The sequence below is a fragment of the Diplotaxodon limnothrissa genome, linkage group LG10, assembly GCF_057381915.1.
Source record: "Diplotaxodon limnothrissa isolate DT_005_m linkage group LG10, D_limnothrissa_male_GT1.1, whole genome shotgun sequence".
Lineage (NCBI taxonomy): Eukaryota > Metazoa > Chordata > Actinopteri > Cichliformes > Cichlidae > Diplotaxodon > Diplotaxodon limnothrissa.
Genome location: NC_140605.1, coordinates 23,794,725 through 23,807,895, shown reverse-complemented (window position 1 = coordinate 23,807,895; position 13,171 = coordinate 23,794,725). Strand labels below are relative to the sequence as shown.

Sequence of the window (13,171 nt, the reverse complement as noted above, 5' to 3'; positions counted from 1 at the left end):
CCTACCTTCAAATAGGCTTCACTTCATTAGTATGGTAGCTCTTTTCCATTCTTACTGATCAAAACATTTAAAGTACGCATATTCAAACACATACATTCAGACAACGCTTTCGGCACGAAACTACTGCACAGTGCTTTTCCTCTCACACCATTATTTTATCTGCAGTAGTTGTTCTTGCTTTTATTTCGTATCATGTGTGTAAACTCTTCATACGTTTCTGATATTATAGTTTATATTATATATTATACATTATTCTGATGACTGTATATAATCAGTCGACTTGTTTCGACTAACAGGGTAATGGACTGAAGCTTTATTACACCCACCTTATTCATCAGAAACACAAACCAAAAATAAATGTAAAAGTAGATAAAACACAAACAATGATAATCACACATCAGTTTTATAATCAGTTTGGGATCTTTTTTTAAACATTTGGATTTTTTTTATATTTGCCCTGGCCTGTGCTTATCTGAATCCTCACTGAATCTGTCATATTTATATGTGTAAGCTCATTCAAACAGCCTCTTACAGTTTGTAAGTAGAATACGTTCTACTTTTCACATTATCAGTTTAGTGTTGAAAAACGATATCATAACTTTTTACGCATGTAGTTTAATTATTACTCCAGTCGAATGTTCTGAATAATCAGAACTATTTATAATTCTTGCAGTTTTGTTTGATAGCAAATAAATCAGATTAGTGGGAACTAGTGGGGAACAAGACTATGTATTAAATGCATTTTAATTCACGTATCTTTTCTTTCAATTTTATGATATATTATTTATACATAACGTATAAATAATCCAGACTTTTCAGAGACAAAGCACATTTCAAAGGTTTTAACATGTTTAATTTAGGGCCCTTGTGAAACCCCACAACTAGTATATTTTTTCAAGGCTGTCAGTTGAATACCATATCTCTCCAGCTCTTAATAATCTGTGTTCTATATTGTCAAATACATTTTAAATTAAATAAACATTTTATTCTTCCACAAACTGCATCTTTCCAGAAAAGCTGATGAACTTACTATAAATGTGTGAACAGTGATTTCATCAGCTTAATTTGACATTTTACTGGATCTTATTTCACCCATTTTTCACCAAATAGAAAGACCAAAGGGAAAAAACAGTTGCTAAAATCTACAAACAACAGATGTGTTAATGAACAATTTCCCAGCCCATACTATCCTTTTTCTTGGCTTCACAATTTTATCAGCTAAGCCACATCCAGCATGTACGGAGTACCTTTCATTTTCTAGTATTCCTTTATTAGGTGTTACTTCTATACTGCTCCAGTAGTGTGTGCTGACAGAGTGATAAACTGTCTCTTCACATACAAAGAACTTAATGAATAAAATCTGTCATGTCATAAAGACCTTGAGGGCCATACTGTCGAAACTGAGCACTGAAGACCCTGAACCGTATTTAACTTTTATTGCTGTAGGCACAGGTTGCCAACAGAGCTGCTATAAGTTACTGAGTACCTTATGTCTGTTGTTTGGCTCTCAGTAGCACTATTTCACTATTTCATGTCATTGACTCTCTCCATAACTAGTCCCCCCCCCTCCTGTCCTATCTTTTATTTTTCTATCTTTATGCAAGTGTCTTTGGCTATAAGGCCTCATGATTCTGATCTGCAATTTTAGACTCTATTATGCTTACACAAAGGTTAGCTTGACCCTGTAAAAATGCTTTACTGTAAGGTGAGGGTCAGGCTCTAAAGTGTTCACTTCTTCCTCTGAAGTTAAAGAATGTGAGTCCCACTCCAGAGTAATTTTTTCAAGCCATGACACATGAGTCTGGAAGAGCTTTCAATTAATTTTCCATGCCAAGAAACATGAATGTGCCATATTCTCGGTACATTAAGCGGAACTAAATGAAATAATGCAGACATTATGGTTCATTGCAACAACTAGGTCCCATATCACCTACAATCTTTTCTGGCTAATCAATCTGCCAGCAGTCCCACAAGATTAATTATACTCGTCTGGTCTCCCACTATCTATCCCAAATTCCTTCCCAAGTATAACCTACTTCACTATACATTTATACTTTACCTGCTTTCATTAATTAGTGCCAAGAATACAACTGTTAATTGGAAACATACTCACTTTTTATTTCTTTTTTTTTTTTTTTTACAACATTTAGCAATTACAAATTAGACAAACTGAGCAAATGTTAAGCTGATCCATTCATGGGGACTGGGCCCATGGCACTTCATTTCAGAGTGCCATGTAAAACCAAACAATAGCAGGTTATAATCACTGCATTAGGTCTATGTCTAATATGACCTAATACAAAATTCTTATATCTTGCTACTCTGGAGACCTCACAGTATGGCTCTTTTGTTCTTTCAAAAGAGATTTCCTTTGCTAGTTGGAATTTTAGCCCACTCATCTTTACAATGTTTAGTTAATTGGTGTTTTTATACAGAGTTCTCTTAAGATCTCACTTCAGCATCAGTTGTGTTGAGGTCTGGTCTTTGACTGGGTCATTCAAACAACTTGATTCTTTTTTTCCATCCATTTGTTGCTATTGTGCTTGGGTTGCATGACCCAATTTGGGCCATATCAAGGCCATAATAGATACTATATGCTGTAACTCCAGTAGAAATGTTGGTATTTATTTGGGTGTTTTTTCCTACCAGATTTACTTTCTCTTTTTTTCCCCCTGTAATGTCACCCACAGGTGGAGAACAAAATAACACTTAGAGTAAATCTTTGCTTACAAACATGGGATCAAACTATCCAGATGTCAACTGAATGGGTGATATACATATAACACATGTTGTTCACAGACATACTTTAAATTCAGTGCATGCATGTCCGCGTTCTGCCTATAAATAGTTCTTCATTAACCACAAAGTCAACACTGATTGAAGACATAATGAGAAAATGTCTAAGTCAGAAAACAACCCACTTTATTTATGTCTAATATAGTCTGAATAAATTTCTCATTGCTCTGTTCATGTTAGCAGTAAATCACCTCAGTGAGGTGGTGGAGCTTTATAGTTATGACCCATTACATCTGATTGAAAGTTGGCAGGATTGTTTGGGGGTTTTTTTGTTTTTTTTCCCTGAGACTCGTGCTCTTATTTGACTATGTAGACGTCTTTGCAATAACATTAATGAGGCTGTAGGGAGGCATGCAATTAACAGCCACTCTGTTGACTCACCTCTCCCCTTTTACTTACTAGATTCACTCTTGTGCCTCAATGAATCAGCAATAATGTCTAGCTAGAATACATGCCTAACTCAGAAAAGGAGAGTAAAGGTTTGGCAGCCACGAGCATAATGGACTGTTTCTGTTTCAATCCAGATGATTTCGCATGTTGGTTTGGGCCTGTAATGAAAATGGACATTGTGTATTACAGTTTTATTTCTTATATTGTTCCATAATGGACAAACACAGATACTATGCCACAATCTTTCAGTCTGAATGCTCCAAGTTTTTGTGATCTCCCCAAAAAACCAAAAACAAGCCATCAGCCACTGAGATTCAGCTAGAAGGAAAGTGTTTGAATCCTGTCCCAGATCGTTATTTTTGTATTTATTTTTATACTTTTGTAATGTAATTTTCATTCTCCGTCACTATTTTGTAATGTATGTTTTGCACTAACAATACTGCTAAGGCACAGACAAAGTTAGATTTAGAAATAAGATTGTTTGGTTTAGAAATTTAGCACATGAATTCAATTGTACTCTCTACTATTCTGTATCCTGCAGGTGTGGTAAAGTATGTCATATAAAACCTCTATAGCTGAAAGCACCATCATTTACAGACTAGAGAAACACCAGCACAATCCAATATGCTAGAAGTCATCTGATTTTTGTGAGGAAGTGTCAACTGTATCTTTGCTACAGTAGTGCCAGTGTGTATGTATTTGACAGTGTTAGTCCAACAGCACTGTATATAAACTTGAATCTTTAACCCTCAGTCATTTTTTAAAATGATCATTATCAGAAGGACTAAACAGGATTTTCCTTCCTTCCATGTTTGTCCTCATTTAGTTGTTTTTTTTTTTTCACTTTCTGTGCAGCGCTCTGAGTGCCAGCAGCAGAAATCTCCAACCTGATGAGTGACTTAATGATGGGGAAAGAGCCAGTGTAAGTAATTAGTAATAGTTTGTTCACCTCAGGTTCCATCTGCTTAAACATATATTTTCCAAGTTTCCTTTTTTGATAAGGAACATGAAGTAGCAGATATGTTTCTACTTTTAAAACCTACAAAAACAGTGTTAGTATGCTCAAAATCTGTGTTGAAGGTTTGCTTTATCAAGCTCTCATGGACTGACATTTTAAAAGCCACTAACTGTTTGTCTAGCCTCTCCTTTCTTCTCTTGAGCTGGAGAGCACTTACACAGATATTCACTGTCATCCAACTTTACTTTCACTGTCAAACCTGATCCCATGCTTCTGCAGCTGTTTTCCTACCTTTTGCACATTTCATCTCTGGCGTGGCTTAAGTATTAGGACAGACCTGAAATTTTGATTCATTTGTGCTCCAAAGAGAATTACTTGCGAGTCAAAAAACTAAAAAATACTCTTCATACTTAACAGTAACATAATCCCGTTGATGTTACTGTATGGTTTAGTGAGTTGGAAAAAAGTTTCCCAGGTTTAATTCTCTATACATTTTAGCCAAGCCAGGGACAGCATTTGCTTTCTGTTTGAGTTTATTTTTGGTGGAAATCTATAGGGGAGATGTGCATTTCTTGTTTTGTTGTGGATCAATTCAATGGCTGAACGAGGGTCTAAGATTTTTACAGAGCTTAAGAAGCAATTAAAGGCAAGCCAAGGAAGAGAGGAAACACAGCACAACCATCCCAACAGACACTGTCAGGATTCAGAGAAGCCAGCTACTTAGTTCAACATGAAATTGACTTTCAGGGAGTCAAGGGGTTTGGTGCTGTTATTTAGCTTTTCATCAATACTGATTTCAAAGATCTAAGCCTTTACTTTGACTTTTAAACAACTAGTGAAAGAGATGCTCTCAGTTTAAAAAAGAAAAATGTGCATACTCAGTCACATTCAAGTATTTGCACCTGTCATGTTATTGAAAAGCACTTACTCCTGTCCTTTCTCTTTTACAGTTATTTTATGTACAGCTGAAAAGGGCTATGAAGGAATGCAATCCTCCGCTGCCATTATTTAGTGCAATGTACTGTGATGTCAGCTTGATTAATAGCTGAATCAAATGTGGAATGTGGTTTAATCTGCCTTGATTCCCAGACTGCAGGATATGTTGGCATATTAATGGGTCTAAAGGCAGTTTATTCTGTACCAAAAATGGATTTCTAAGTTTTAGAGTATTTCCATGATCAAGTGTCATCAACTAAGTGAAAGAACCACCGGGACGCTTCCTGGACACTTCTCAGTGAGTTTAATTCAATTACGTTCAAATACTTATTATATAAAGTGCCTCAGGGGAGGGTGGTGACAGCATCATGCTGTGGTAGTATTTCTCAGAACCAGTAAAAGAGAAAATTAAAGTAAAATTGTTCTCTATTCAGCAAGACAATGGCATGAATTAGATGATAAAGGCATCACTGGATAGGCTTTTATGAAGGCTGTACTTCGATATTCATAATTTAGACAGGTCATTTGTACAGGCAGCTAAGTGCTTGGCATTACTATTTTGGACAAGGACTTCGTGATGCTTGAAATATCAGTTGATGATGAATCAATTGAGCACACAATAATAATATAATTTGGTTGTTTAATATGTTTATATACACATTTTTCTATAGTGTAATGGTGCCAAAGGCTCTGTGGTGTCGTTTTCCATTCAAATAAAAAATTGAGTTTCAATCAATATATTCAAAATGCACAACACACAGTGAAAGTGTAACCTGAGTATGTAGTGTATATGTGTGTCTGCGAGCATGTGCACCAAGCATACGTGAGGGAAGTACATATTTATGTGTCTGTGTTCATTTGTGTGAAATGAGGCTGGATTCATGTGAGGAAAAATGAACATATCCAGCTGTTTATGGTCAAAGCCTTTGACTCTAAATATCATAAGGACACCATATATTTTACACCACATTTACAATGACACACAGCATCATTATGAAGGCTATGAAAAAAAGTCATGCACTAACAGCTGCACTGATATCAGCTGTCAATGTGCAGTGACCTACTTGCTGTGGAGTATGATATTCAGTACGAACTGAAGTGTGTTCAAGCAAGAAGCACAAGTGGAGACAAAGGGTTACTTTTCATCATGAAAAATTTGGCTTTATAAATGAAATATTAAACTAATTTAATCATGTTACTTGGGGTTATGAAAAGTGTGCAGACATTTTGTTACACATAAAAATTAAATGGCAGATTATACGAAACAGTAAATCTACTGTTCATCCCAGAAGAATTTTACCCCTTTTTTACTTAAAAAACGTGCGTAGGCAATTTATAGTTTTCAGTAACGTGACTGACTCACTACCCTGGCAGGCAAAACATTACTTTATCATAACAGCCAACAGTGGACAGTCAGTAGTACTGCAGGACAAAAGGTGTTCTCTTTTCCACCTGTCTTGAGCCGAGAATATTTGAATCAATTGTCCATGGAAGAAAAAAAAAAGATATGAGGAGAAGCTATGATTTGGGGGGACTTGTGATCTATATTCTGCCCTGGTAGCTTTATTTAAATCCCTGAAAGTGGCAACATCTCTCCTGTAGCATCAGTTTGGTGACATCTATGAGCACCTTGTTGATGGTTCCTCATCTTAAGTAAGTAAGTAAGTAAGTAAAATTTATTTATATAGTGCTTTTCACAGAAAAAAATCACAAAGTGCTTTACAACACAGAAAATGGGAATATAAAAACAATATAACAGTAAATAAAACAATGTAAAACAATAAAACTATAAAAAACAGCATAAGAAGAAATTAATCAAATGCTTTTCTAAATAAAAATGTCTTCAGCTGTTTCTTACACTGCTGCCAGGATAAATGCTTTCAAAAGAATGGACATCATGCAATTTTGATCTGCATTTGTGAATAATGGCACCATGCAGGAGGTGAAGAACAAGAAATTGTTTAACTACCAGACGTGAGTCTTACATTTTGTTGATTTGGACATTTACAGTGCAGGTCTAAAAAAAAAAAAAAAAAAAAGTTCTGTTAGTATTAATTTGTCACATTAATGTCATCCCGTAACACTAAAATTAGGGCGACCGTAGCCTGTAGCTCAAGAGTCTTGTAATCGGAAGGTTGCCGGTTCGAGCCCCAGCTCCGACAGTCTCGGCCTTTGTGTCCTTGGGCTAGACACTTCACCCGTTGCCTACTGGTAGTGGTCAGAAGGCCCGGTGGCGCCAGTGTCCGGCAGCCTCGCCTCTGTCAGTGCGCCCCAGGGTGGCTGTGGCTACAATGTAGCTTGCCATCACCAGTGTGTGAATGGGTGGATGACTGAATATAGTGTAAAGCGCTTTGGGGTCCATAGGGACTAAGTAAAGCGCTATCCGGTTGTTCAGTGATGACGCGACGAATCCGACGAATCCTACTTCCGGGTCTAAACGCTCCTGTGTTCAATATGACACAATGCTGTGTTCCTGGTTGTTTTAACCAATCTGGCTCAAAACAACAGTCTAATCTGTCATTTTACCGGTTTCCTTGTGAAAAGAGAGAGAAGAGGAAGTGGCTGAAGTTGATAAGGTATGTTACAACTCGTAAGTGAATGAATAAATTTGTAAGATAAGAGCTAGTGGGCTCTTACTTTAGTTAGCTAATATAGCTAGTGATGAACAATTAAAACCCGCTACTAAAAGACAAACTGGCTTTTACGAGTAATTGTACTTATATAGACAATGGATTTTATTGTGTTTTTTTTAATACAAAGACGTTGTTGCATTTTTGAAGTCATTTTTATTTCTCCAAGCAAAGATTGAGAGCTAAGGGTCACTTCGCTATATATATGAACCTTAGTTAGCTTTCGACGCTCAGAGGAATAAAAATTACGTCCAAAAAGCGATGTCTATGTAAGAAAATACATTACAATCCCCAGCCTATGTGCCAGTTAATTACCAAAATAAAGACCTAACCAACAAATAGCTAGCAAAGGTTGCCAGTACTTATCTTTCTGGTAAGCTTAAAAGCAAATTAGTACAACGATGTGTAAGAAAAGCATCTGGACTTCTTTAAGTTTTAAGTTTCTTGAAGCTTCTCTCATCTGGATGAAAGAAGCTTCTCTCTATTATTTATCTCTATTTTTTTTTTTGTATTAATCATAACTAATGGAGGGCTAGCGTATGATCTGAAATTTCTCTCTGTCTTTTTAAACACTTCCACAGACGTGAAAACTTCACCCCAAACTGCAACTCAAGAGTCTGCAGTTGGCACTTCCCTCAAGGAAAAGCTGCGGGGCCAACAAGATTTGCATGGAACGACGGGAAGTCTTTTCAGTTCCCAGATGACCACAACCCTGTTAGAAAAAAGAAGAAAAAAGAGCAGGTCCCAGCTATTGGTGAAAATCAGAGTGAAATATCAGATGAGCCACATCATTCCAACAATGCAGCTACACAGACAGATACTGCAAGTTCCACAAGTTCTTCCCAAAGTCTTCTGGTGCTAGAGATTCAGAATGACATGCTAAGAATAGAGAATGAAAAACTTAAAAAACAAGTAGAGAAGCAGAAGCAGACTTTCTCATTCAGTCAAATATCTGACAATCCTGAAAGGGTCCAGTACTATACTGGATTGCCCGATGCTGCTTCTGTCCTGTTTTTAGAAGCGCTTCTTTCCAGATTTGATCTTAAATATCATTCTGATTGGACTGTCCAAATGATGCCCCTAATTGACCAGTTATTTCTAACCCTGATCAAGCTTAAACTTAATTTTGGTCATGAAGACCTTTCAATAAGGTTTAACTGAAGCAGAGGCACAGTAACTAATGTTTTTACAACAATTGTTAGTGCACTGTATGACATTTTGTATGTTGGCATGCTGGAAAACAACATTCCCTCGAGAGCCAAGAATCAAACATCGCTGCCAGATTGCTTCCAACCATTTCCTAACTGCAGGATTGTGCTTGACTGCACGGAAGTTTCTGTTTGTAACACAGAGAGACTTGACACACAAAGTCATTTGTACAGCCAGTACAAAGGACGGACCACACTAAAGGCTCTAATTGGTGTGGCTCCTAATGGTGTAATAACCTTTGTAAGCAACTTGTACGGTGGAAGTGCCTCAGATAAGGCCATAACAGCTGACTGTGGAGTACTGCAACATCTACAACCAGGTGACATGGTCATTGCAGATAAGGGCTTCACAATTCGGGACATCCTACCAGAAGGGGTCTCACTGAACATTCCGTCCTTCCTCACCAACGGACAATTCACACAGGAGGAAGTGAACAACAACAGGAAGATTTCCTGTGCAAGAATACATGTAGAGCGTTCCATTCAAAGACTGAAAGTTTTCTCAATTTTGCATCACATCCCATATCAGTTAAAAAAAAATATTAATAAGATCTTGAAAGCATGTGTGTCTTACAAATTTACAAACACCTATTCTCCGTGAAATTGAATAAATTATACCTGTGAGAGTTCAGAGGTAAAAGTACATTGTGTCATTTTCTAACTACTTGTGGACCAGAAAACACAACTGTTGAATAAGTTTACTTTTATTATTTATAACTCCTAAGTGGATTGTTTTGTGTGTATACTCAGGATGTTACAACATAAAAACAACTTAGTTGCATAGTTTCAAATTGAGAATGGTCTCATTTGTGATTCGTATAATGTTTTACTCTGTTTTTATCAATGGCTTGTTACATTTTTCATTCCATTCCAGCTTCCTGATTACTGCCTAGTTTTCTTGCTATGCATTTTCAATTAAAATGAAGAATACCAGATACATGTGTTACTCTTTATTTTCAGGAACAGTTTGTCCAAAACATTTTATTTTTTCAAATCAAAAATTAATATAATTTAAGAATTTATCTGAATATATTTACAAAGTTACAATGACAAAAAATGTACAATTTCCAAATAGTTTTAAAATTAACTATAAACATTTGGACTGATAAATTACTCATGCTGATATGAATTCAAAGCTGCGATAAAATATGGGGTAAAAAAACTTCCCGGTAGAACGTTTCCAACGCTTCAATGTTAACAGCCCAAGTTTGTTCTCTATCCACATGCAAGATGAAAAAGTCACATGGAGTCCAAACAATAAAGTGACAGCTTTTCGCCCCTGTGAGATAGAGGTTGCCCTGGATCTGATGCCAGTAGTTGTGATTCTTTTTTAATACCAGGGAACCACTTGCCTCATCCAGCTGTAGGAAAAAGTCCTTACTTTCTGCAGCCTCCAATACAGTTTTGGCTCTGGCTGACCATGGGCATTTCACCTCAATGATGCACTCATTAGAGACAGTCCCATCTGGAGAACCACCAAGCAGGCCACTGTTAGATAAAAACAGTCCCCTCTCCTTGATAGCTGCACCAGTACAGTCAGTGTACAACTGCTTGGCCTTTGGCTCATGAAGGATCCCCCAATCACATGCCTTTGGGGATGAAAATACAACTTAGTCATAAAGGAATTCTTAGATGCACAGACCCTTTTTACTAACAACTTACTTTAGATCCTTCTGTCAGGTTGTACTGTCCAAGCAGAGTCTTAAATAAGGAAGGGGGGTATGAGCGCCGCTGGACTGCACTCAGGACCAAACCGAAGTTGCTGGCTGTGATTCTCTTCTTGCGATATGCTGACCTTTTATAAAGAAACACAAATTAAGAGACACAGTTAACTAAAATTTCCTACTTAACACTTAACAGAATTAATTTCAAAGCACTTTCTTACCACAATGCATTCTTCGTTTGCCCAACTGTTGCTTCCTCAATCTGTTTCTTCTCTTCGTCAGACACAGCCAGTGATGCCAAGAGATAACGAGCCTTGTCTTCTGCTTGGGGAAATCCCAGGTTCCTCAGCACTTCATCAAATGTCTTGGCTGGTTTAGCCTAGATTTAAAGCAAAAGGATTTTAAAGGTTTTAATGGAACCAAGAAATTTTGACCACAGAATAGACAAAGTCAGGTACAGAGTATATAAAATACATGTAAAAAATAAAGTGGGGACAGTGGAAGCAAACAGTCTGCTGTATGTAGTTTACAAGAGTTTACATACATGTACAATTTATACCACATGTTAAAGTAAATATCAAAGTACCTGAGAGCATTCAGGACTCAAAATCCAACCCATCCCAGTAAAACGTTGCAATTTCGATAGGGATGCCACTGCCCATTCCTTGTCCTCCTGGGAGACAGGTCTTTCGATTCCAGCTGAAAAAAAAAAAGCTTTTAGTAATCTGAATAAATAATAATTTTAGCATATAAAACACAATGCTTTTTAAAAAGTTAAGAAAATAATTATTATAATTAATTCAAAGGGCAAATTTTAAATAAATAACTGACCTTGTGTTGTTGAGGGTGTCATCACAGACACTCTCTTGGCAGTAATTTCTTCTGCTTTGCATGATTTTACCCTCTTCCACACACATTCCACGTCAGTGCGAGACACATTCTTCTCCACCCAAATCAACAATGCCGCCATATGATGGCACTTATCATTGCCAATCGGGCACTCACAGGAGCTGAACCTGACTGACTGACCCTCAACATGCACCTACATTGAAAGAAAGTTAATGCTTACCCTAATGATGTTCCTTCCTTCCTGATGTTGTAAACCTGCTCAACATTTGGCAATAAAACCCTTTCTGATTCTGATTCTGATTCTAAACATTCTAACAAACACTTGCAGCGCTGCTCTGTGTACTGGTACCAGGTTAACTAGGCTAATATAACTGGTACTAGGCTAACATTACTAACTCTCCAAAACCTCCATGTTATGTAGATTTTCATCTTCGTTTACTTCCACTGTTATAGCATTGCTGTACGTGTGTGTGCTTTATGAAATACATCAGAATACAGAATATCTCATGTTTAATCGTCGGCTAGCTAGCTTACTCCTAGCTCACCTCAACATTGTAAATCTTCTTTTTCATGGATGCCTGGACACTTCCCTTTATAATTCCGCCTGGGAGAACGGTTACACTGACCACTTTACTAGAGTTGAAGGAATTAAGACCCTTTTTAACCCTAATTGGTACTTCGCTAAAGAAGGAGGTAATCGTGAACAAAGTCACTGGCTCCGCCATCGTTGTTTCTTGAGGAGCACTTAGACCCGGAAATACCTGCAACGTCATCCGTGACGTCTGACTGAACAACCGGATACAAATACAGGCCATTTACCATTTAAAATTGACCAATTGTTTTTTCCCCACTGTCAGGTAAATTATTCCCTCAGTTTAAATAAGCAGCCCTCCAGGTGGGCATGTCCCAGTGTCATGTCAAAATCATGGATTGGCTGTTGTTTTATCTTTCACATGAAGAAAACACAGGAATATTTTTACCACTTCTGGTGTTTTGCATTTGCATCATGCTCAAGTGTTAACCTGGACACAAGTGTGAGACACAATAGTAAAGTTCAGGATGTTAAATTGAAGCTGAAGGATGAAAACACAGTGTCCCTTGCCAGAACATCAAGCTGTGTGCAAACAGGACAGGCTGGTGATCGTCCTCTTGCTGCATAGCTCTATCAAATCCTTCAGTCCATGCACGATTTCACTTGACCTCTTTCCTTCCTCCTCTAATTCTCCAATATTAGCTACTGTTGTCTCTGGCACAGTTTATCCACCAGCGTTTGGTATCCGAGCACAGAATATCCAGGTAAGTCAAAAGAGTATTCTTATCAATACAGTTGACACAACAAGCCAGACTTTACTATATAGTGTGATGCAATGATCTGGCATCAACAGTAGGAACGCTTCTGCCTTAAGCAGCCCAGCTCAACTCCGACCAGGTGTGTAATGGGCCTCAGGTGTGTGATCATGAGGGGGGAGACCTAGGTAAAGCTCAATTTGTTGTTTTTCCATATTTAAGCAGAGGTCTAAAAAAAAAAAGAAAAAACCCACAAAGCAAAAAACCCCCAAAAAACAATGATCAAATAATTAAAAAAAACCCTCAAACAATGTTAATAACGAGGTTCATCACTAATGTAAATTATTTCTTTAAGAAGTCCAGATGTTAGTTTACATACATTCTGATTATAATTAAAGCCTGGTGCACAGCATTATGTCATCTGCTGATATTCTCTTATTCGGGTTATGTAAG

The 13,171-nt window shown here is 37.3% G+C and overlaps 1 protein-coding gene and 1 pseudogene across 1 annotated transcript; one reads left to right on the top strand and one right to left on the bottom strand.

Moving 5' to 3' along the window:
• Positions 1-7,477: 7,477 nt before the first annotated feature.
• LOC146624501 (uncharacterized) lies at positions 7,478-9,529 on the top strand (annotated as a pseudogene).
• Positions 9,530-10,048: 519 nt separating this feature from the next.
• LOC146624500 (uncharacterized) lies at positions 10,049-12,169 on the bottom strand. Its single transcript, XM_085363973.1, has 5 exons — positions 11,414-12,169; positions 11,169-11,281; positions 10,804-10,961; positions 10,581-10,713; positions 10,049-10,507 (listed from the first exon to the last, which is right to left on the bottom strand). Exons 1-5 carry the CDS (start codon positions 11,550-11,552, stop codon positions 10,049-10,051), a joined length of 1,002 nt encoding a protein of 333 aa, XP_085220099.1. The 5' UTR covers positions 11,553-12,169.
• Between the last annotated feature and the right edge of the window lie 1,002 nt (positions 12,170-13,171).